Source organism: Sugiyamaella lignohabitans, chromosome C, assembly GCF_001640025.1.
Source record: "Sugiyamaella lignohabitans strain CBS 10342 chromosome C, complete sequence".
NCBI lineage: Eukaryota > Fungi > Ascomycota > Dipodascomycetes > Dipodascales > Trichomonascaceae > Sugiyamaella > Sugiyamaella lignohabitans.
The window spans coordinates 1,700,636-1,724,976 of record NC_031671.1 but is presented as its reverse complement, the minus strand read 5'-3'; the positions used below and the strand labels follow the sequence as shown (position 1 = coordinate 1,724,976).

Below are 24,341 nucleotides of genomic sequence, written 5' to 3'. Positions count from 1 at the left end.
GAAAAAAAACTGTCAAAGTAAATAAACCGACTGACCGATATCAGAAGCCGTATGGGATGATTCAGTTTGAGTTTGGGTGCCGTTGCAGAGAGCCGGTTTTTGCTTGTTGTGGTTTGGGAGGTGAGATTCAGATTTCACAATTCAAAGTTCACGCCCGTTCAAGCTTACAGAATTACCAGCTGCAGACATGCATTGGGACCCTAAGTGCACGCCAGGCTGCCGCTGCTGCTGCTGCTGCTGCTGCGGTGACCAAAAAGAAAAAGACCCGAGCCGCACCGGTCTGCTAAACCCCCTCGAGAACCCATCTGACGGACGGCCTCTGCCCAGTTCAGGCTGGCTCCGCTGCTAAGCATAATCCGGTTAAACTTTGGTACGATCGAGCTACCACGCTCCTAACCCGTTACCGTAACCCCCCTAACACACCCTCTCCTCCCCTTACCACCAGTCCACGAACGGCTAAACCCACCACCACCACCACTAGCCTCCACGGACATCCGCCCTCGATCACCGCCAATCTGTGTCAAATATGCCGCTGCTTGTCATACCCCGCCCGATAACACCGTCCCTAACCCTTATCTCCCGACCCCCATGCCCGACTCGAGCGAAGCGAGAGGAGCAACCAGGGTCTGGGGCGGAGCCCCAGCCGCCGGAGGCAGCGTCTCCCGGGGTGTGCGCCTCCGGCGGCTGGGGCTCCGCCCCAGACCCTGGTTGCTCCTCTCGCTTCGCTCGAGTCGGGCGTAGGGGTAGGTGGGTTAGTTACCCGGGGGAGGAGGGGGGTGAAAAATAAATTGTCAGCCGCGTGGTTGGTGGTGGGAGGATCTGCAGGAGACGAAATAAATATTTCAGGTGAGAGTTGATAGTGAGGAACAGATCAGATCAGACCTGAAGGTACCAGACTTTTCAGTGCAAATTTTTTTTTTTGGGATTTGATTTGTGTGTGTAGATTTACGAGCAGCAGCATGAAATTCCTGACCACCAACTTTGTTCAGTGCGCGGTGTCCACTTGTAGCCGGTCGAGCGACGCCTTCCCGCTCAAGTTCACCGACGCTCAACTGGTCCAGCAGGAAGTCGACTTCGACCACCAGCTGATTCTCAACCTGCTCCCCAAACTAGACTGGCACGCCCTGATACAAGTGGCAGAAGACCTTGGAAATACCAGCCTGCCATCTGCCAAACCCGAAATCGAAGACGCCGATGCCCCAGAAGTCCAGCAGCTGCTACAGGATCTCCACAGCCTGTTGCTAGAGGTAAGTTATCCACAGTGTCTGTGCCTCCGGCGGCTGGGGCTCCGCCCCAGACCCTGGTTGCTCCTGCTTCGCAGGAGTTTGCTGGGACCGTCGACGTGCCGACTCGAGCGTAGCGAGAGGAGCCACGGGGTCTGGGGCAGAGCCCCAGCCGCCGGAGGCACATCCACCGTCCACACAAACTAACCCGGCCACAGACCCACATCACCGAGGGCTCAATGACGTGCCGCAACTGTGGCCATGTCTACTACATCAAGAACTCTATCGCCAACTTCCTGCTGCCTCCCCACCTCGCCAACTAGACCTCCCCGCACCCATCCGCCCTCGTGGCACCTCTGTATTTATACGGCTGTTCTCAGCCCCGTTTCTCTATATATATTTCCCCATTATTCACCCCAATCTCTCACCCCTGGCTCTCCAGACTACCGGTATCTGGACCCTGGCGCTGGTCACGTGACCTGCCTCCGGCGGCTGGGGCTCTGCCCCAGACCCCGTGGCTCCTCTCGCTACGCTCGAGTCGGCACGTCGACGGTCCCAGCAAACTCCTGCGAAGCAGGAGCAACCAGGGTCTGGGGCGGAGCCCCAGCCGCCGGAGGCACGACCCACCCCCTGAGAACTCCCGGATGTTAGGGTTCGTTGAGACGTGTATAAAAGGCGTCTGGATCGCGAGGTTGAGGTTCTGTTCTTTGGAATTGATCTCTGGTGTTGGGGACCGATGGTGGTGGGCAATTGCGTTTGTTTCGGAGCCAGGGTTTCTGGCGGCTGAGGGAGTGGAAAGAATGCAGCCGGAGGAGGTGCAAGTTGAGAGCTACGGTAAATATTTCCCGGGCCCCTGCCTCGCCAAATGCCCTTTGGGCGCCGACGGGGCTATGGCTGTGGTGACCTCATACTGTCGCTGAACATACCCAGAGACATTGCGTGAGATGAACCGGCTCGTTCGCGAGTGTTTTATGAATAGCGTAAAAGTCTCAGGAAAGGGTGTTCATAGACTGAAAAAACTGGAATGCGTGATGTGGACTTTTTACGTAGCTGCTTTTGGTCGCATCACTTAAGCATTTATAAAAAGCTTTGCTAGGGTCTGGGTCGTCACTTAAAGCACTCGCCCAAACCGTCCTCTTTTCTCAAACTCCCTTAGTAGAAGACGTGATTCGGTGGTTCAGGTATTAATAATACGGGGTTTCTTGCTGCCAAGAAACAATGATGCGTTCATGTCCCGGTTGCTAACTACCGAGCCATTGACCACGGTCTGTTGCTCTGCCAGTATCACCGTCCTTACCAGGGGCTTTTCTCGGTGGGGCATTGGCGGGTTTTCATCAAAATCACCGTTTTCCCTCAATTGAGCAAGTTAAGTACCACGAACTGCCACTGGCATCAACTCCAATTCCAGGTCCAAACCGCTCCAAACCCCCCAGAACCGAATCTGGACCACCCGACACCTCTCCTCGAGCGAAGCTCGAGGAGCCACCAGGGTCTGGGGCGGAGCCCCAGCCGCCGGAGGCAGACCCCCTCCCCCCCCCTCTGTCTGGAGAAGCACTAACTGACAGCCTAGATTGGGTTCTATTTACATAATACTAAGACAGATGATGCTGATAATCTATAAATGAAAAAAAAACCACCGGGATCATTTCGAGTCGTCATCGTGTTCCTTGAGTTTGAGCGAGTCGGCCGAGCATTTGCGCATGTCTTGTAGCGAGTCAAAGCATTTGGACCGCACCGTGGGATTCTCACGAACACAGTCCTCATAGGCCTTCATTTTATCCGAACAGTCCTTCAGAATCTTGACGAACGACGGCACCTTTGTCTTCACACACGCGGCCAGCGCCTCCTGCTGCTCCAGACACTTGGACGCATCTCCTCCCAGCAAACATTTGTGGTAGTCCAAAAACACCGCCGGACAGTACTTGGCGACCTGCGGGCCCGTTAGTGTCTCTCCTGGGGGGTGGGGACATGCCTCCGGCGGCTGGGGCTCCGCCCCAGACCCGGATTGCTCCTCTCGCTCCGCTCGAGTCGTTGCGTCGACGGTCCGGGAATCTCCTGCGAAGCAGGAGCAACCAGGGTCTGGGGCGGAGCCCCAGCCGCCGGAGGCATACCGCCGCCCGGGTTACTTACGTCCTCGACCAGTGCTTGGTCCAGTAGCATCGACATTGTTGAGGTGTTGTGTGGTGGAGGAGGATGAATGCTCGTCTCGAAAGTTTCGTCAGGCAAGGGTTCGTGGCGCGTCACGTGACCGGTTGGCAGGGCCTGTCTCGGAATAGATAATTCAGGGGTAGCTGCAGGGGTTCAGACTCTGGGGTCAGGGTGTGCCTCGGGGGGCTGGGGCTCCGCCCCAGACCCTGGCTGCTCCTCTCGCTGCGCTCGAGTCGTTCTCTCGGCGGTGCCCACGAGTCTCCTGCGAAGCAGGAGCAACCAGGGTCTGGGGCGGAGCCCCAGCCGCCGGAGGCAGTCAGCGACCCCCATGAACCTGTGACAAAGTACAGAATCAAGCGATGTTTTTCTCGCTTGTGGTGAGAGTGTTAATGACTGGTTGCTCGTCTTTGATTAAGTTTTATTTTTCTTTCAGAGCTGGCAGTAGTAGAACTGGTTCAGCTGGTTCGTAGATTCCTTCTGGATGTGTTTGTTTTGCCCTAACCCACGTAAATATATTGACCAGCATGTTGACGCGTTTAATGTTTGATAAGTCGGATCTGAGAAACAAGCTTACCAGGTCAGTGGTGAAGAGTTGCTTGCGGACTCGTTTTGAACTGTATCGACCTGTCTTGGTTTATGAAATTGTATTCAGTACAGAAACTGTGACTTTTGGGGAACAGCTGGTATTTGATCTGTGTTGTGAACGGCACAGCTGAGTGAAGTAGTCAGGTGTGAGAAATACAGGAGCGATTATCAGGAGTCAAAAAACTGTTCAGAGTGCTATAAAGACTTGTTATAAAGATTTTGAATTAGGGGATAGTGCGTTTTGTGAGTTTTGTGAGCATTTGTTGCAATGTCGACACCGCTGACTCCGCGGACCCCTAGACCATCGGGTCTCACTAGGACGGGATTGAATATTGGCGATACAGTGACTTTGCCAGAAGGTCAACGTGCTATATTGCGTTTTGTTGGCAAGATTCAGGGGAAACCTGGCGAGTATGCTGGAGTTGAGCTGATAGGAGATTATGAGTCGCAAGGGAGACACAGTGGCACTTATAATGGAGTGTCATATTTCACGACCTCTCGACCTAATACAGGTCTGTTCATCACCTACTCCAAACTTATTGGTTCCAGTTTGAGAAATTCCGGGCCTCCTAATGGTGCTATATCAGGAGTAGCTCCTCCAGGATCGATTACCAGGAATCGACTGAGTATGGGACCAGGGTCTGTCAACCGGCCTCAATTACATCATCCCCACTCACAAGGTCAACAGTCAGCAGCATTACAAGCATCTCCATCAGCCAAGTCATCATCGATATCCAAACGAACATCTTTAGTTCCTACTTTACCTACTACTCCTAGAAGAAATACCACTGCTAATGGCAATTTGATGGGTAATGGGACTCCTGGACTGGGACCGGCTCCTCAAGGCCCATATTTCATGTCTCCTCCTCAAGGCAGACGCACCACCACTACTGGTTCTAATACATCATTGCATCAAAGTTCTGGTAGTATTTCCAGAAGTAACTCGGTGAGGACTCCTGATACTGCATCACGTTCAGTGAACCGAGTCACCAGACAACAGTCTGCCGAAGACGAGGCTCGTATCGCTGCTCTTAGTAGGGAGCTCGAAGAAGCTAAACTTACTATCAATGAAAAAGACAAGTTTCTTGAGGAACAGGCTGTTTTGTTACGTGATGTTGAAGAGTCACTTCACGAGTTTCAGATGCTTGCCAAGTCTCAAGAAGAGAAGCAAGATTCAGCTGCTGGTCCCTATGACATTGACACACTTCTTAAAACTATTGAAGAGCGCGACCGTAAAATTAACACCCTCCGTACAGAATTCGAAAATAACCGTCAGGAATTCCGGCTTACAATTGATAGTCTTCAGCTGGACTTGCAAGAGACGGCTGAGGTGTATGAGACAGAAATCAGGACTCTGAAAGAAAATGCCGAGCAAGCTGAAGTCATTCATGGCCGTATTGCCGAGCTTCAGTTCATGGTCACTTCTTTGGAAAAGGGACTCAAACTTTCACAAAAGTCCGAGGAAAGCGCTCGACAGCAGCTGTCGAATTTGGCTGATATCGAAAACAAACTGCTTGAAAAGGAACAAGAATTGAAAGAAGCGTCTGAACGCGTCGAGCATTATCGCAGTCTCATGAAAAATGCTGCTGAGACCGCTACTGATGGTGATAACAGCAATTCAGCACTAGCCCTTCAGCAGGTAGAGGCCACTCTTGCCGAAGAACGACAGGCGCTTGCTAAAGAAAGAAAGTTACTTCAAGAAGAAAAGAAGCTTACCAGTTCATTACAAAAAGAACTAGCAGAAGCAAAAGAGGCTGAAACTCGACTCAACTCAGAGCTAACAACCACGAAATCCGAGCTGGAAGACTACAAGCAAAAGCTCCAAGCCTTAACCCACGAAGTCACTCAACACAAATCATCGCTAGAAGGGGCTAATAAAGAGATTGAGGCTCTGAAAACAGCTCACGCTGAACAGGCGGCGGCCGTGCCGTCTAAAGAGGACAAACTGAAATACGAACTGGCGGTAGAAGAGGTGGCATTGTTAGAAAGCAAAGTCAAGAGTCTTGAGCAGCAAGTGAAGCAATCACAATCCGATCTCGATACATCGAACATGAAACTGAAAGAGATTGACAACTTAGAGTCCAAAATCAAAGATCTTGAGACTCAACTCGACACTGCTAAAAAAGACCAACAGCAACAATCGTTATCCTCGTCAACCGAGACCAGTCTTCAAGAAGAGCTCACACTAACCCGGTCACTTTACGAAGAAGAACAAATCAACCGACAAAAACTGCAAGACGAGATAGAAAAGCTCGAATCAATTGTCGAGACCAAAATCTTCAAAGAAGCGGAACTCGAAAAGCAAATCGAGCTGCTCAAACTCAGCTCGGCACCCACCTCCCGCACCGTCAGCGGCAGCAGGCCCACCACCCCCCAACTCCTACCAACCTCCCGCGAAGACGACTATCACCACCCCCAAACCACCAAATCACCACTCTCCAGCCACGACCTCCCCATATACAAAAGCCCCTCCAAAGTCGACCCTGCCGCGGGCCGCACCCTCTGGTGCGGACTCTGCGAACGCGAGGGCCACGAAAGCCTCGACTGTCCGTACGAAGAAGAGTTCTAACTCGACGATATTTAATAGCTAAACACTCTCCGGGGGGGATGCCTCCGGCGGCTGGGGCTCCGCCCCAGACCCTGGCTGCTCCTCTCGCTGCGCTCGAGTCGTTGCGTCGACGGACCCAGCAAAATCTCCTGCGAAGCAGGAGCAACCAGGGTCTGGGGCGGAGCCCCAGCCGCCGGAGGCACGCCCGTTGTACAGTAGTCAAAATTATTTTTGCATTATATTACAGTCCCTAGGCAGAGGGGGTAGCGGAGGCCGAGGCGGCAGCAGGTGGCAGTTTCTTGGGCATGACAAAGTCCATGTAACAGGTCAGGACACCGATGGCCGAGGTGAGGACCGTGAGCCAGCCTGGCTGGGCGTCGGCTGGTCGGATGGTGGGCTCGTTGAGGAAAACTTGGATGGCGGTGAACACAGCGGCCCACGACAGGATCCTGTTGCTGTTAGTACCACAGGCAAAAAGTGACAACTCAAAAAGTTCGTGAACCTCGAGAGAGAAGAAGATGCGAATACTTACTTGTTTCTGAGGAACATTGCTGCTAATGGCAGAGTGCTCGAGAACATGGACGAGGGCACCTCGATCTTCTGGGGAACATGTCTGTATCTGCTGATGTTAGTACACTTCCTTCTTTTCTTTAGCTGAATCAGCAATCTACAGGACATACGGGACAACGAGCTCGGCACGTCTTTTATCAACAGGAGGAGGAGCCATTTTTGTAATTGCGTAGTAAAACCAGATTCAATATCCAGGAGTCAACAGCAGCGTGGAAGCTGTAGGAGTCTTTGATGCAACGTGCATTTGGCGGTGCCGTTCGCGGTGATGCGGCTCCAGCCCTGTGGGGTATTTCCAGGGGGGACTGCCCCCAGCGGCTGGGGCTCCGCCCCAGACCCTGGTTGCTCCTGCTTCGCAGGAGATTTTGCTGGGACCCGTCGACGAAACGACTCGAGCGCAGCGAGAGGAGCAACCAGGGTCTGGGGCGGAGCCCCAGCCGCCGGAGGCAGACCCCACCCAAGGAGTTTAAGTCTAATAAATATTGATACACAAAGTGGGTTCACGATAGGAATCGTCCGACTCGGGTTCTGACGCCGGGGTCGTCGAAGTAGATTACTAGGAGCCAGGCCGCGAGGTAGTTGACGAGGTGGTGGAGCATGTACGTGTGGAGGAAGCCGTAGAGGGTGGCATAGATGGAGATGTAGGAGAGGATAACGAGTGTGAATCCCCTTTGAAGTCGACCTGACATTCTCGGCAGCATGGATCCGGAAGCGTTTTCTTGGACTAATAGAATGCTGGGAAGAACGGCGAGGATGTTGTTGCGCGATGAGAACGCAATGGACCATTGCAGTGACAGGTTGTGGATCCAGATCACTAGCAGTGGGGTGTTGATGATGGACACCCACAGGAACATGATGGCGATGGTCATGTTGAAATTGTACAGGTTGTTATTGAGCCGAATCGTTGATAAGATCGAGTTGATGGTACTATTGTCACCGTTATTGTTGTTGTTATTTTGTTTGGATCCCAGCTTGATTTTGCGCAGTGAACTGCCAGCGTTGACGAGCTGTCTCAGGAACACCGCTAGAAATGCTATCTGGTATGGAATGAAAAAGAGCACGAAAAGTGACACGATGCTGGTGATTATTGTCCGTCGTCGTCGTTGGGGTTTGGTCGTTGATAGGGTTCTTGGTTTGGGGTCTTTGGTTATTTCATTGGTTGCTAGGTCTGGTTCTGGCTCGCTGCTGGATCCGAAAGTGGGAAGAAATATCGAGAGGTCGATGAGAAGTTTGAGGAGATAGTGGACCATGTAGCAGAGACCAGTGGACACTAGAATGAGTAACGGGACAATACCCCATAGAGAGACTTCGGAAGTTCCTACAAATATGTCGTTTTGGTTGATGTCAGGGTTAAAATCCTGAAGAGCGGAAATGTTGTCGTATTCGGACGGGATTTGTAATGAAAGGAATATGCTCCGCATAAATGGCTGTGATAGAGCAAAGTAGAGGACTTGGCATACTAATAACAGGATTAGAAGTGGTCCTTTGGTGAATGCGTTGAGGCCGTCACCAAACGATATGAATATGCCTTTGCCATTATAGGCTTCGAGCTGTAACAGAAAGATTAAACATGTAATGGCGAGTGGCAAGCTGGCTATCAGAGTTCGGTAGCGAATTGCCAGGTTACCTAGACTGGCGAGCAGATCAATCGATACCGACAAACTGTACATGATAGACTCGCTGTCAGCACAGCTGAATTGAGGAACAAACACCTGTAAATGAACATTAGTTTTTGGTAAAGTGTTTGGCACGAATGGACTAGCACCATGGCTAACCACAGTGATGGGTCGGTTGAGAGCATTGACGTGGATACGCGACTCGTGAGGCTCGTCGATATACTGACGAATGTAGGGGAGAAAATACGTCTGTCTGGTGGAGCACTGGCTGGTAAAAGGAGCAGAGTTCAGTCGTACTTTGTATGAGAGGAGACTGCTGGAAACGGAGTCTAAAGATACATGGGTAAAGGGGTTGGAAATGCGAATGGTTCTGCCCACAAATGCAAGCCGTAATAAGCTGTCGGTTATTTTGACGATACTGTTAGCTGGTGATATGGTGAGATGACTCTCTGTGTTCTTATTCACAGCATGAACGATAAGTGGGAACTTTTCGTGCTCGTCCTGCTGGACATGAACAGAAAGATGCCGCCCATGGTCGTACTCAAACGGATATATGGCACTTAGGTCGGTAACCAGTGGAAATTTAGGTGAGTATTGATGAAGATCGACACATTCTAAAACACTTTGTTGACCCTCGGGTCCAGAACCTGTCGTCCAATCGATATAGTCAGATGGCAGATGAGCAAGACTGGTGCTGTTTACTTGCTGTGGTAACCGACACAGAAGCACAGGACTCTTGCCTTTGACACTAGTTTTTAAATAGTCAGGAGCCCATACCGCACTGTTTGGCGACAATGGACCAATGGCAAGTTTCCCGTTGATATCAGGAACCTCTAAGAGCTGTGCTACTCCATTCCAATGATCCAGTACAATTTTGTGAATAGGTACATCTGTGTCTTCCTGACGAGCTTCCTCTTCAAAACCAGACAGCAGGTGCTTTTTAAATACAGACATCCTACTCGAAAGTGGGATTGTCCGGTGTGGTTTGGTAGTATCTACAATATCAAACAGAGCGTCGCCGACAGCTTGTCTGAGCTGAGCACACCACACCATTGCCAAATGGTCGACTCCGGTCCACACAAACGGCACAGCCGACGAAAACACCGTGAATCCGTGACTCGCTGGCACAATAGATGATATAGCTGTATAGTCTGACGGGACCATGGTATCGCTCTGGCCTCCGGTCACAGAAATCAACGAAGTTTCAGCCAGAGGACCATGATCCAAGTCGTTCTCCCGGTCGTTCTCCCGGTCATTCTCCTGTTCATTCTCCTGTTCAGACGTTCCTACCTGGAGATACCTCTTCTCCTTGGCAAAAGCACGTCGCCAGTACTGATTGACCTTGTCATATATGACGGTAATATCCTTATCAAAGGTGAGTGGTGGCAGTGTATGAGGAGTAGACAGGGTGATTATGGTGTTGATTGATTCTGGAATATAATTAGGCAGCGTCACCAGCGTCCTAGCGACTATCCCACCCATAGAATGGCCAATAACCACAACCGACGTAGGAGCTGGAGCTCCATCACCTTCGCCATTCTCACCCTGATACAATGATAAGATATATTCAATGGCATCATTCAAATACTGGGCTTGATCCAACAACGTCCTGCCGTGAAAAGCCGTGAAATCTTCCTGAAAATCTGCCAAAAAGAAATCCAGTTTCGGAGCTGGACCTTCTCCACTACCAACTAGCTCGGCCGTCTTCTTAGCACAGTACGAGGCAATGGATCTACCCTGTTTATAACTTCCAGCGTTTCCTGGAATAAACAGTACCGGCACATTACTCCGAGAAACAACCACCTCGGCCGGATCAATGCCTCCTTCTCTATATAAATAAATGGCATATTTATTGCCCATTCTCGACTGCGACGACGTGAAGCCCTCTACCCTAGTATAAACAGGCCGACTCCATGACATCTGGCACCCATTCGGATCATAATTGAAAATCCTAAACGATAAATACGTTGCCAGAACAAATAGTGCCGCCAGCCCTCCCAATACAGGGGCCACCAGCCTGAAACTCGAGCGCACCATACCTACTACGCTCTCGCTATCTGGATCACTTCACTCTCCTCGCCGGAGTTGGTTATCTACTCTACTTCCTGCATCAAAATGTGCCGGTTATGCTACTCAGGGGAAGGGGTCTGCCTCCGGCGGCTGGGGCTCCGCCCCAGACCCTGGTTGCTCCTCTCGCTTCGCTCGAGTCGGGCGTGGGGGTGTGGCTGGAGTTTGGGGGTTGAGATGGGTGTGTGTTTTTGGGTGGAGGAAATGGCGGAGACCCTGAATTTTCGTGAAAATGATCGGACTGGCGGGCTGGAGTTGAGATTGGCCGGCAGATTACGTAAATGCCCGGGGTGGCCGTTCTAGAACACGGACTGAGGGTATTATTTTGTTACTTTGCCAGGATGGGTGCATTGCCTGATTTCTTTTCATGTTTTATTTTGTTTTTGTCGTCTCAGATTCTACTCATCTGAGGAGCATGTGTGTTTTGTTTACTTGAGCCATAAATAGCCATCAGATGCTCATGTCGCTGCAGGCTCCTAGAGCCGATCGGGAGCTTATCGCTGGGATCAAATCAATCATTCTCCTAACTCCGAAAACTAAAACCCTAGCACAAATAAAACCTCTCAAACAGCCAAAAAAACAACCACAGTCCTCCTCCCAGCTCCTCCCAGCACCTCACAACAACTCCCACCCTCCAAAAGTCCACACTCCAGAAGTCCACACTCCAACTCCCCCAACTCCCGCACCCCCTCACAAGACCCCCAAACGAACCCGCTCCCGTCGACGCTGCCGACACACCCCCAACGCTCGCGAAGCGAGCACAACGGGGTCTGGGGCAGCGCCCCAGCCGCCGGAGGCACACCCCCACCACTCGTGTGAGCGGTTTTCGCATCGTGTGAACGGTATCTGCTCTTGGCCGAAGAATGTGGATCGTACGGTAGGGTACCTGGCATGATAAGGGCCCGACCGGTGCGGCAGCGTGCGAGCACATGGCTCGTGCGACCAATAGCCAGTTTGAGTTAGCCTGTGTGATCTCGCATATGCGGCCGTAACTTTAAGTGGGTTTAGCTAGACTGGATGACGTACTGTTCGTAGCAAGGTTGTTCTGTGGTAGAACAGCTGGCTGGCAACTGGGCAATCCAGCAACAAGCAAGAGTGTCAACTCAGCAGCAATTAACCCTGATTAACAGCAAAAAAAATTAGCCTGATTAACATGCAAAAGTAGAGATGGCCTTCCTGTCCATAGTAACTAGGCTATGGCGGCTAGGACGGTGGATATTATTACGATTGGTATGTGGTGGGTCAGTTGGATGTCGGGAATACGTAGGAAGTCGCGAGGACCGCTGCAATTAGGACCACAAAGGTTGCAGACAGCCAGGGCGATTAGCCGATAATAGGCTTCTGGCGACAGATGGCGGGATTGTTATTTTATTGTTTATTGCTTGCTTTTTGCAATTTCAGGCACCAGCCAGCGAATAGAGTGGCGCCATTCATAGGCGTGCTTCCATGCATGGTGGCCAGATCCGAGCCCCTACCCACGGCGATAGCGCTGGACGATCAGTGCCATCATTGTTGACTCCACGTGCTACAGCTAGCGATGCTGTTTAGTCTGATTCGAGTAAACAAGCGTGAAGATTGAAATCTGTACAATTGCAGCTGAGCATTGCATGAGGGGGAGGAGCACTGGGGGAACCGACTGCCTCCGGCGGCTGGGGCTCTGCCCCAGACCCCGTGGCTCCTGCTTCGCAGGAGAGGCTGGGGGGGGGGGGTATGGGGGCAACAGAGGGGGTACAGGGGCGATAGAGGGGGGAAATAATATCGCAGTCGGTCGGGTGACAAGAAACCGGGCGGTAAAAAGAGAAGCTAGCACGACATCGACAATGAAACAGGGACAACAATGAACCACAGGGAATCAACACAGATCGCAGCACCGACGCACGAGACCTGACAGCAGCTCCCACAGGACCTAACAGGAGGTCCCACAGGACCTAATAGGACCTGCCCCAGTACCCCCAAGGACTTCACACACCCCACCCCGGACCCTGCCCAGCGTCTCAAGCGCTCGCGAAGCGAGCACAACGGGGTCTGGGGCAGCGCCCCAGCCGCCGGAGGCAGGCCCCAACCCCCAAAAACCCCCAATAACGAACACCGGAAGAGGGCCCATCTGGTGGAGAATGGAGATGAGGATCCAGACTAAGCTGTTTAGAGGCAAGAGCACGTCAGTAGCGAGCAAACACCGTTGGGTCGGTCGGTTCTGGACAGCGGCAGATGACGACCACGATTTCACCAATGCACACCGCCCCAGTAAACACATGGATAGGCAAATCATAACAAAAAAGAACTGTGCATGACGCATGCAAGTCTCTTTTGTGCATTCACGAATGACACTGAGAGTTCAGGGGAGTGGCCTGTTGCTAAGGTTGGCAAGCAATATAAATACACATCTGCCTGTTCTGGTTTATTTGATCTTGGTTTTTAACTCTGTTTTTTATTAACAACAACAACAAAATACAACAAATACAGGGCGATAATTAGCTTGGTAAATAGCCAAGAGTCGAGTTAGAAGAACGAAGTAGAAAAAGCTGTATTTTCTGTGGTAGGCCAAAGTCTATTTGAAACAGCAAACTCACTCTAAAGGCCATATTAGGAAGTCGAGTGAAAAATTTGAAATATCGCCAAACAAAAGGTAAAACTATAACGACTTTTGAAGTAGCAATTTAGGACTTTGTTTTAGAAGTTTGACTCGATATTTTTTATTGTTTTTTTTGGTTTTTTGTGTGTTTTTGGCATTAATTTTTTTCTGGTTGTGTGGTTAGTGTGGATCATCGACACACAGATCAGATCAGGGATTAGAAATCATCAGACGACGCATCGGTCATAAGTCGACGAAGTCATCGACAAAAGTTATTGACAAAGTCATCGACAAAGTCATCGACGAACTCATCGGTTACTGTGTATCGGTTCTCGGTTTTTAGTCGTCGTCATATCCATATTCATACTCACATTCATAATAGGCCATATTGTTTATAAAACTCTGGAGCCAAGATGAAGTTGTCGTTTTTAGTGTCGGTTGTAGCTGCCATCCAGGCAGTGGCTGCTAGTCCTATCCCGGTAGACGTGTTTCCCGTTCAACAGCGGATAGCTCTGGGTAAGAACAGCGATGAGATGTCGATCAGTTGGAACACTCTGAGGGATATTCGAAGACCCAGAGTGTACTATGGTCTGAGTGAAGACTCTCTCGACAGAGTGGAGTACGGTATGTCATCCACATACTCTACTTCATGGACCTATAGCAACCACGTCACGTTAAAGGGACTAGAGCCCAATACTACATACTACTACAAGGTGTCATATTCCGAGCAAGAACCTGCTATTCGCTCGTTTACTACACCTCCTGTAGTTGGCAAGGACGAGCTTGACCATGAGTTCAAGCCTTTTACTTTTGCATCAGTGGCTGATCTGGGTCATGTCGGTACCCAGGGCCTGGGTTTGTACCCATCTACATCTGAAGACATGGATTTTGGCATTCGCAACGTTCTGGAGAAGCACGGTATTTTCAGCAAACCTCCCGTCAAATCGACTTTTGAGTCATTGGTTGAGCATGTTGACGAGTACGACTTTGTATGGCACAACGGTGATATTGCCTATGCCGACAACTTCTTAGAAGAGCGTCAACCACACAGTAAAGCACCCAATGTCGAAGCGTTCAACCGAGTTCTGAACGCCTTTTATGACTCTACCGAGCCTGTTTCATCGTTCAAGCCATATATGGTGGGTCCTGGTAACCACGATATCAACTGCGGTACTCGAAGTGCTGATATTTATACTGACGCTGGTCAAGAGTGTGGATCTAAACACCGTTCTTTTGCTGGATACTTAGATCACTATAGAATGCCATCTGGCAGCCCCGACCCTGAAGACAACCTGCCAACCATGTGGTACTCTTTCGACTACTACTCTGCCCACTTTATTCAAATCAACACCGAGCTAGAGTTTGGTATGGATGGCGACCCAACTAAAGATATCAAGGGTCAACTGCAAAAACAACGAGAATGGCTCAAGCGTGATTTGGAGTCGGTCGACCGTAAACGTACTCCATGGGTCATTGTTGAGGGTCACCGTCCCTGGTATGCATCTGCCAAGAATGCCTGTCCCGAGTGTCAAGAGGGTTTTGAAGACCTTCTCAACGAGTACAATGTCGACCTTGTACTGTTTGGCCATGTTCACAACTACCAACGCAACCAACCTATTGGTCTCGACGGCGAGATCGACCCTGCCGGACTCAACAACCCTAAAGCTCCCTGGTACATTATCAACGGATCTGGCGGTCAACTTGAAGGACTCGATCCTGTTGCCGACAAACACCTGAAAGACTACCTCGTCAAGAAGATCGAGGAGGTTCTCGGCTGGGCCAAGATCACTGTTCACAACAGTACCCACTTGACTTATGAATTTATTGCTTCTGTTAATGGTACTACTTTAGACGAAGCTACATTGGTTAAGGTTCGTTAAACTAAACATTGTCTGAACGACGGAATTGGAGTGCCCTGAACACGTTTCTGATTCTACTGTGTGAAAGTCCCTGACCCGCTGTCGGACTTGTAGTATTAGCGAGTCGATCTCCAACTGGTGGAATGGCACTTGAACTCCCTGCAGACACCGCTTCGTTTTCATTGACTTCCTTACTATTAGACCCAATCACTTCTGTTACTGTTGGACCCCCTGAATTAGACGCCTGGCCATTAGTTCCTGTCACATTCTGAGCCACTGCCGCTGTTGATGTCTTGTGAGCATGGTGTCTTCTGTTGTTGAGCATCGACCGCAGCGAGTAGCGGCTTCTGTACGTGTCCTGGCTCTGATTCTGGGACGTCTGAGGCACCTCGTCGACCATGACGGGTTCACTCGTGGACTCTGGGGCCACCTGAGTCAAGGGCTCTTCCTGGAGAGTCTCGTCTGAATACGGTTCAATGACTGCCATGATCCACTTTGGCAAACACTCTGTCAACCAAAACTAAAATAACTTAATAACGACTCTTCCACGACTGCATTTATATTAGCTACGAACCACATAATGAATAATACTAGTTCTCCCGCATAATCCTACCTGCATGGGCATAATTCTCGGTGCTACTTTCGCTCTGGGGGGTATGCCTCCGGCGGCTGGGGCTCTGCCCCAGACCCCGTGGCTCCTCTCGCTTCGCTCGAGTCGTTACGTGTGGGTGCCAGCGGTAGCGGGTCCCCACCTGCTCGCGAAGCGAGCACAACCAGGGTCTGGGGCGGAGCCCCAGCCGCCGGAGGCAGAACTCAGGGGTATTATCGGAGAAACAGATTACCCATAACAGCAACGATGGGCGTCAGCTGTGAGTCCCGGTACAGTGTTAGGTCCGGGGCGTACCCTATTCACTGCCCGCGAGAGACGACAGTTAAAGGCAAGACCACCCGCACATTGCCGCGAGTCCCTGCCTATAGGGGATTTGTGTCGATCAGTTTATGTGGGCAGATAACACTTGACCGGATATAAATTAGTGTCAATTTCCGAGGATTGTGTGGTCTTTTTATTTTATTTATTTGTTTTTATTTATTTGTAAAAAGGATCATTTATTGAACTCTGTGGAGATTGAATGATATTTTCGTAAATTCATCATGACTGCTTCTATCTCTTCTCAAACTGCTATGGACTATGAGCACAAGTACTCTGCTCACAATTACCATCCTCTGCCAGTGGTATTTGCCAAGGCTTCTGGATCATTGGTATGGGATCCCGAGGGAAAAGAGTATTTAGACTTTTTGTCAGCTTACTCGGCAGTCAATCAAGGCCATTGCCATCCCAAGATTATCCAAGCTTTGATCGACCAGGCGTCCAAATTGACTCTTAGCTCTAGAGCTTTCTATAATGACGTGTTTGGCTCATTTGCCAAGTACGTGACTGAATATTTCGGCTATGAAATGGTGTTGCCCATGAACACCGGTGCTGAGGCGGTTGAAACTGGCATTAAATTGGCCCGCAAATGGGGATATATGAAGAAAGGTATCCCAGAAAATGAGGCCATTGTACTGGCTGCTACTGAGAACTTCCATGGCCGTACTCTAGCTATTGTATCCATGTCGACTGATCCAGAGGCCAAAGAGAATTACGGTCCTTATTTGAACCAGGTGGGTCCAGTGATTCCTGGAACTAATAAACCTCTTCGCTATAATAATATTGGCGATCTTGAAGAGGCCTTTGATCGTGCTGGCGATAAGATTGCTGCGTTCCTAGTCGAGCCTATTCAGGGTGAGGCCGGTATTGTGGTGCCTTCAGACGACTATCTGGTCAAGGTGGCTGAGTTATGCAAGAAACACAATGTTTTATTTATTGCTGACGAGATCCAGACCGGTATTGCTCGTACTGGCAAGCTTCTTTGTGTGGAACATTCCAATGTCAAGCCTGATATTGTATTGCTTGGCAAGGCCATTTCTGGAGGAGTCACTCCAGTTTCTGCTGTGCTTTCTTCTAAGGAAATTATGAGTTGTTTTGAACCTGGTACCCATGGTTCAACCTACGGCGGTAACCCTCTGTCATGTGCAGTTGCCATTGCTGCTTTACAGGTGGTTAAAGACGAAGGACTGGTTGAACGAGCTGCTACTCTTGGCGAAAAATTCCGTGACGGCCTTAAACCACTTCTTAAAACCGGCATTGTCACCGAAATCAGAGGCAAGGGTCTGCTCAATGCCATTGTCATCGACTCGTCTAAAGCCAACGGCCGCACTGCCTGGGACCTGTGTCTTCTCATGAAAGACCACGGGCTGCTAGCCAAGCCCACCCACGAAAACATCATCCGCCTGGCACCTCCACTGGTCATCACCGAAGACCAGATCGCCAAGGGCCTCGACATCATCGCCAAGTGCGTGCACGCGCTGCCAACCGCACCGAAGTCTGCCGACCACTGATCTTGTACATAATAAACTGGGTTTTCTGGGATTGGGCGCTGCCTCCGGCGGCTGGGGCTCCGCCCCAGACCCTGGTTGCTCCTCTCGCTTCGCTCGAGTCGGGGTTGGGGGGTCCCCCGCATTTTCAGGGGGTTATTGGCACATCAGGGTCCTGTTATCGGTGCATGTGCATATGCAGGTGCATCTGGCGATGCGGGGTCCGTCAGATCACACGAATTTCAACACCCCCAAAACCTTCAAACAAAACACACCCCGAGCAGCCAGGACCCCCCTCGCAACGACTCGAGCGCAGCGAGAGGAGCAACCAGGGTCTGGGGCGGAGCCCCAGCCGCCGGAGGCAGCGCCCGTCCCTCGGTCTGACCGTGGCTCGAACGTCCATTCCAGAGGGCATCTGGCAGGTGCCGACAGCGGAGAGTTTGCATGAAAATGCGGGGACCATTCCAGGCATTGTCGTTGAAAACCCCCTGCAGCGGTACCAGCGAGGTCCTACGCGTGAAAGAAGGTTCTGTGGGGTCCACTAAGCCAGCAGTGGTAGCAGCAGCAGCTCGCAGGGATTATCTTTATAAAATCTTATTTCAAGTGCCAAGGGGAATGTTAGCCAGTGGCATTCTCGTAATAAAATACACTGCGGCGATAGTCGACGCTACCGACTCAAGCGCAGCGAGAGGAGCCACGGGGTCTGGGGCGGAGCCCCAGCCGCCGGAGGCAGGTCCCCGTCCGGGCGTCAACCGTTTTAACGGCTCGTAGAAAAAATTGGTGGTTCACAGTAAATTAATATTTTAATTGTCGGTGCACATTGCATGTAATTTTCTATATTTGTATATTTTACCCCTGGTTCATATTCGTATCGGTCTGTTAGGGTGTAGTTCTAATATTAGCTACTCCTAAAGAGGGGGGGATGTGGCATTCTTTCACTGCCACTTACGTCACGGTCTGCATAGCACCAGCCCAAGTAGGCCAGGGCATGCGGTCCAAAAGTCGTGCAACGCGGCTATCCATGGCTCGTTTAGCTTGGCCCGTCGCCAAGTAGCTCGGCTCCTGCTGCGGGCTGCTGCGGCCAGGGGTCTTTAGAGACCGATCTCGTACCAGTCGTCCCTGCCTATTATTGGGTCTGTCGGCTGGTTTGGGCAGCATATGTCCCTAGTCCCTCACAGGTCTCACCCCCGCTGCCGGCTGCTGGCTGCTGCTGGCCTGCTGGATGCCAGCTGCTGTAAGGGTACATTTTAAACGAGATCTCATTTTAACGCACCACCGTTGTTAGCTTAGTTTATACCGCTTACTTACTTTTACTACTAGTACTGCTGCTACTGCTGCTACTACTTCCACTACCGTTTTAGTTGTATATATACTACGTCAGATGGAGTCTAACTGATCGTGGCTTTTCATTGTTACAAACCGAATTTTTTTTAGGATCCGGCACTGACGCGTATATTGCTACGTACTGAGTATATATTATTGGCAGCACCATTTGACATTGGCAGTGGTTTTAGGCATCTGTCTGTTTTACTGCTTGTTTCGCAGTTTGTCTCTGTTTTATTTTTATCTTTTGACAGGTGTTTTTGATCTTGGTTTTTCATTTTGCTAAGTTCTCTTTTTTTTTGCTGATTTCTCTTATTTGTCAACAGTTTTTGTTTTTGTTCAGTGAATTTGTTGATACCGCGTTTTCATTGATTTTCGCTTGTGTTTGTTTACACCCACACATACATAGAGTATACGTTGCAGGGTTGGTTCAAGTGGGCTGTTAACGAAGTTGGAAGTTACAGCACCGTTACAAAGTTGAACTTAAAGTAAAGTATCTCCAGAGTTATATTTACATGGCTATTTTATTTTCGGTTCTTGAATCAAGTTGAGCTGGATATTAAACTTTGATCATTGAAAACTACTAAAAGCAAGATTCCGTTACTATAGTAAAGTACTGATCCTGTGACATCGTTCGTTTAACCTCAGTTGACCCCTTTGTTAGACTGATTTTGAGTTCATTTCATTTCATACTTTATTGTCTTTCAGTCACTTTTGGATTTGTCAGTCGATACTTCACTTTTTGATTTGATATTTTTTGACATTCTAGACATTTTGCCATTTTTAGCATCTATCATCGGACTAGAACTAGAACTTGATTTTTTTTGACTTCGAATTTTTGGTAATATCATTGATTTTGGTACTGACTCTTGTCCCAATTTAAATTCTCAATCCTCTAGAAGTGAAATCTCAGTCCTAGATCCCCTCAAAATGCGATTATCAGCATTATCTTTCTTCATTCCCCTGGTCACATTCCTGTTGACCGGGCCAGTTATGGCCACTAAGCTGATTCAGTCGTCTGCTCTATTAACTTGTATGGCCAATTCACAATTCACCGCATCATCTTTCGATGTGACATTCTATCCAGACAACAAGACTGTCAATTTCGACATCACTGCTATTTCGACTATTTCTGGTAACGTTACCGCCAATATCGAAGTCATTGCTTATGGTATTACCATTATCAACAGAAACGTCAACCCATGTGATATTAGCAGTTTGAAGCAACTGTGTCCTATCTCAGCTGGTCATTTTGATATTAGTTCAAGTCTCCAACTTTCTAGTGATATAGTCAACGGCATCCCTGGTATCGCATTCACAATCCCTGATTTGGACGGTGTGGTCCGAGTCACTGTGTTCAATGAAGGCGAGACTTCGAATCCAATTGCCTGTGTCGAAGCTACTCTTACTAATGGCAAAACTGTGCAGACGAAATATGCCAGTTGGGGTATTGCTGCAGTTATTGTTCTTGGTCTGCTCACATCTGGTATCATTTCCATCATGGGCCATCAAAGTGCTTCATCCCACATCTCTTCAAACACTCTTTCTTTGTTCGTTTATTTCCAATCAGTGGCTATTGTTAGTATGATGGCTGTTAATAGACTGCCTCCTATGGCCGCCGCTTGGGCTCAGAATTTCCAATGGACTATGGGCTTAATGCGACTGGGGTTCATGCAGGACATTTTCAACTGGTACGTCCAGTCTACTGGTGGTACTGCTACCAACATTCTACCTAACAAGAACATCATCTCTATTGAAGTCCAGAAACGTGACTTGACTGGTATTGTACCTAGTCTTGGCAATTACGTTTCCGACCATGTTCGTAGGGGTATTGCTAGAAACATGTATCGAAGCATGGAGACTCAGATGAATACTTATCTTCCTACTGCTCAGAGACTTGTATTGAGAGCTGCTGCCGCTGCTGCAAATACTACAACAAATGATCCAGTTACTGGTGACGAGAAAGACCCTAATATTGCTGCAAAGACTTTGGTCTTGAGAGGTATGGAACGAGTTGCCTACCTTGCCAATATAGAGTTGTCAAGTCTGTTCTTGACGGGTCTTACCTTTTTTGTGGTGTTGGGTATTTTCTGTGTTCTTGCCATTGCTATTGTAAAGGGAGTCATTGAACTGCTTGCCAAGACAGGCTCTATTCATCCTGACAAGTTTGCATCTTTCCGTCAAGGTTGGTTGGGTATAAGCAAGGGTGTTTTGTTCAGATTGGTATTGGTTGGTTTCCCACAATTGTCTGTTTTGTGTTTGTGGCAGTTGACTGAGCGTGATTCGCCCGCTACTGTCGTTTTAGGAATTCTCGTGTATCTTCTGGTGTTGTTGGTGCTAGGATTTGCTGCTTTTAAGGTAATCACTATTGCACGACGTTCGCTTGCTGAGTATAAGAACCCAGCCTACATCCTTTTCTCTGATCAATCTGTTCTTGACAGACTTGGTTTCTTGTACATCCAATTCCGAGCCACTGCTTACTATTTCATTGTGCCTCTGCTTGCATACACCCTGTGGAAGGCCTGTTTCATTGCGTTTGGCCAACCATCGGGCAAAGCTCAAGCTGTTGGTGTGTTTTTGGGAGAGCTGGGCTTTTTGGTGGGTATTGCATGGATGAAGCCATACATGGACAAGACGACCAACGGATTCAACATCGCCATTGCCGCTATCAACTTCATCAACTCGATCTTTTTCCTGTTCTTCTCGCAACTTTTCGGACAACCACCAGCTGTTGGCTCGATTATGGCTGTTGTATTCTTTGTTCTCAACGCTGCTTTCTCGCTGATTCTGCTCATTATGATTATTGTATCATGTGTATGGGCCATTATGTCCAAGAACCCCGATACCAGATACCAGCCCATGAGAGACGACCGTGAGTCATTTATGAAAGACAACACGGGCATTGAAAAGAAGCGAGGCACCGAGCTCGATGCTCTAGGAGTGACAGCTCGTGACGGCTACGAAGAAGGCCAGCGAGCAAGTGTGTACGACTCCGAAGAAGCTTCACCTTCCGAGTACGCATCCAAGACATCGCTCCCATACTCGAGCACCAACGAAGAGGCATTCCCTCAAGCTCGACTATCACGCAAGGGCGACAGACCGGCGAACCCGTTCGGCGACAGCTACGAAAACAACTACAGCTCGAGCAGTCTAGACCTGGGTGCTGGCGGCCACTTCCCACAAAACACCACCTACAGGGGCTACTACCCCGCCGACGAGTCTCCACAGTCCTCGGCATGGCCCCAAGGTCGTACTCAAAGATTCTAAAATCATTTCCCTCGCACTTCCCGGCGAAGTTACCTTATTTATTTGTACATGTTTCGCAATGACGACTATATAATAAAATATAAGCGTGCCAACTTCTCCACGCAACTCCTGCGAAGCAGGAGCCACGGGGTCTGGGGCGGAGCCCCAGCCGCCGGAGGCAACACCGCGGACCCCCTTACTGCCTCCGGCGGCTGGGGCTTCGCCCCAGACCCCGTGGTTCCTGCTTCGGAGGAATTGCGTGGGGTTCGTGACAAAAATAATTCACTGTATTCTATATATATATACCTAACAAAAATGCAAAAATGTAACAGACTGTAATATGCTTGTTCGGCTGTTTACTCAGTAAACAGTCTTTCGGTGGTGGTGGCACCGGGATTTTGTTTTAGACCGTCAACGACTTGGGTGTTTTTGCGGGGTCCGGTGTAGTACTTTCTACCGGCTACATACCAGTAGACAGCAGCAAAGACACCGATTCCGACGAAGAACACGGCAGCGTAGTTCATGCTGTCAGCAGTGACGGGACGAACGGTGGGGAGAACGAAAATGATGGACACGAACAGGGTCCACAGACAGGCCCATGAGTTGACAAAGATACTGGCACGGCCAAGGTTCCAGGGTCCTGGTTGGAAGTTTCCGCCAAAGATTTTACAGAGAATGGGGATGCAGTAACTCCAGTCAATGGCAATGGCACAGACGTTGAAGATAGCAGCGATGGTGGTGTAGGAACCCAATGCAATAAGATTGATTAAGATGCAGGAAATGACGGTGAGCCAGACTGAGTTGACAGGAACTCCTGAGAACTTGTTGATACGGTACCAGACGCGAGAGAATGGCAACATCTGGTCACGAGAGAAGGCCCATACAGTACGAGAACAGGCGTGGATGGCGGTAATGGCAACAAAGTTCATGATGAAAAAGGCCATGACGGTGTAGAAAATACCACCCTTCTTGCCAAGAACATTGTAGAATATCTGGGCAACAGGCTGGTCAACAGGAGAAGCAAGAATCTCAGCTGGGTCTCCCATACAGAAAACAAGAACAATGTTTAACAGGATACCGACAAAGTAAGTGAACGACATGGCATAGGCAATAGCCCAAGGAGCCTTCTTCTCGGGTTCAGTCATTTCCTCACACACATGGGCAGTAGCATCGGAATCGGTCATACTCCATGAAACAGACAAGAAACCAAACAAAAACGAAAATCCAATAGGATTCCATCCAGAAGAGGATTCGACATTGGTAAAGACGTACTTGGCATCGTGCTTGTCATCTTGCATAACCAATAAGGCAATACATCCAGATACCAAAACACCAATGTGGAGAATGACATAGCCGTTGGTAACTTTTTCCAAAAACTTGGTAGACATGGAGTTGATAATACCGTGGAACAGAAGAATACCTGCCATGACAGCTACAGTGTGTTGAGTAGTAGGGACATAAGTAAAGTCACTTCCCATGGAAACAGCAGCCAACAAAAGCTGAGCAGCACCGTAATCGGAAGAAGCAATACCGGCGATTTGACCAAGAAAGTTCAACCAGCCGTCCATCCAACTGATAAGAGCCATGTACTTCTTTGGAGCCACATAACTACATGTGAAGTACATACCTCCAGCAGTAGGATAGGCAGATACAAGTTCAGCAACTGACAAGGAAATGCACATACAACCAATACCAGAAATGACCCATGTCCAGATGACGGAAGCAGCACCACCTGCAATCAAAGGATACGAAAAAGTAGTAGCGACAGTAGCGAAAAGACCAGAAATAGACACTGCAAACGAAAAGGCTGAAAACATGGAAAACTCTCTCTTGAGCACTGGCTTATAGCCCATTTGTGCCAAATGTTGATCAGCATCGGTCAACTGAGCAAACTCGTTAGAGTCGATTAAACTGACAGAGTTATCAGATGAGGTCTTAGGAACCTCTGTAAAGACATCGGGTGTCTCATCGTTAAGGTACTTTTCAGACATTTTGATGATATACTATAGAAAGTATGTGACCAGCACTTTTAAATTTTTCTTTTAATGAGAAAAAAAAATTTTTTTTTGTTTTTACTTCTGTATTATCAGATGTCTAACCAAAATTAATAGCAAAAAGAAGTGAGAGCGGAGCAATAAGCAAAAAAAAACAATATGGAGCTCAAAGATATCC

The 24,341-nt window shown here is 49.3% G+C and overlaps 6 protein-coding genes across 6 annotated transcripts; 4 read left to right on the top strand and 2 right to left on the bottom strand.

The window, feature by feature from the left end:
- Window positions 1–4,224: 4,224 nt before the first annotated feature.
- AWJ20_4238 (uncharacterized protein) lies at window positions 4,225–6,525 on the top strand (the record flags this gene model as incomplete). Its single annotated transcript, XM_018881301.1, has 1 exon — window positions 4,225–6,525. One exon carries the CDS (start codon window positions 4,225–4,227, stop codon window positions 6,523–6,525), a length of 2,301 nt encoding a protein of 766 aa, XP_018733905.1.
- Window positions 6,526–7,571: 1,046 nt separating this feature from the next.
- On the bottom strand, window positions 7,572–10,607 carry BST1 (Bst1p; the record flags this gene model as incomplete). Its single annotated transcript, XM_018881300.1, has 1 exon — window positions 7,572–10,607. The coding sequence occupies one exon, from the start codon at window positions 10,605–10,607 to the stop codon at window positions 7,572–7,574; it is 3,036 nt and encodes a 1,011-aa protein (XP_018733904.1).
- Window positions 10,608–13,739: 3,132 nt separating this feature from the next.
- AWJ20_4236 (uncharacterized protein) lies at window positions 13,740–15,206 on the top strand (the record flags this gene model as incomplete). Its single annotated transcript, XM_018881299.1, has 1 exon — window positions 13,740–15,206. One exon carries the CDS (start codon window positions 13,740–13,742, stop codon window positions 15,204–15,206), a length of 1,467 nt encoding a protein of 488 aa, XP_018733903.1.
- Window positions 15,207–16,337: 1,131 nt separating this feature from the next.
- On the top strand, window positions 16,338–17,624 carry CAR2 (ornithine-oxo-acid transaminase; the record flags this gene model as incomplete). Its single annotated transcript, XM_018881298.1, has 1 exon — window positions 16,338–17,624. The coding sequence occupies one exon, from the start codon at window positions 16,338–16,340 to the stop codon at window positions 17,622–17,624; it is 1,287 nt and encodes a 428-aa protein (XP_018733902.1).
- A 2,229-nt stretch (window positions 17,625–19,853) lies between these two features.
- On the top strand, window positions 19,854–22,190 carry FLC2 (FAD transporter FLC2; the record flags this gene model as incomplete). The annotated part of the gene is made up of 1 exon (XM_018881297.1): window positions 19,854–22,190. The coding sequence occupies one exon, from the start codon at window positions 19,854–19,856 to the stop codon at window positions 22,188–22,190; it is 2,337 nt and encodes a 778-aa protein (XP_018733901.1).
- Window positions 22,191–22,525: 335 nt separating this feature from the next.
- UGA4 (Uga4p) lies at window positions 22,526–24,160 on the bottom strand (the record flags this gene model as incomplete). The annotated part of the gene is made up of 1 exon (XM_018881296.1): window positions 22,526–24,160. The coding sequence occupies one exon, from the start codon at window positions 24,158–24,160 to the stop codon at window positions 22,526–22,528; it is 1,635 nt and encodes a 544-aa protein (XP_018733900.1).
- Window positions 24,161–24,341: the final 181 nt, after the last annotated feature.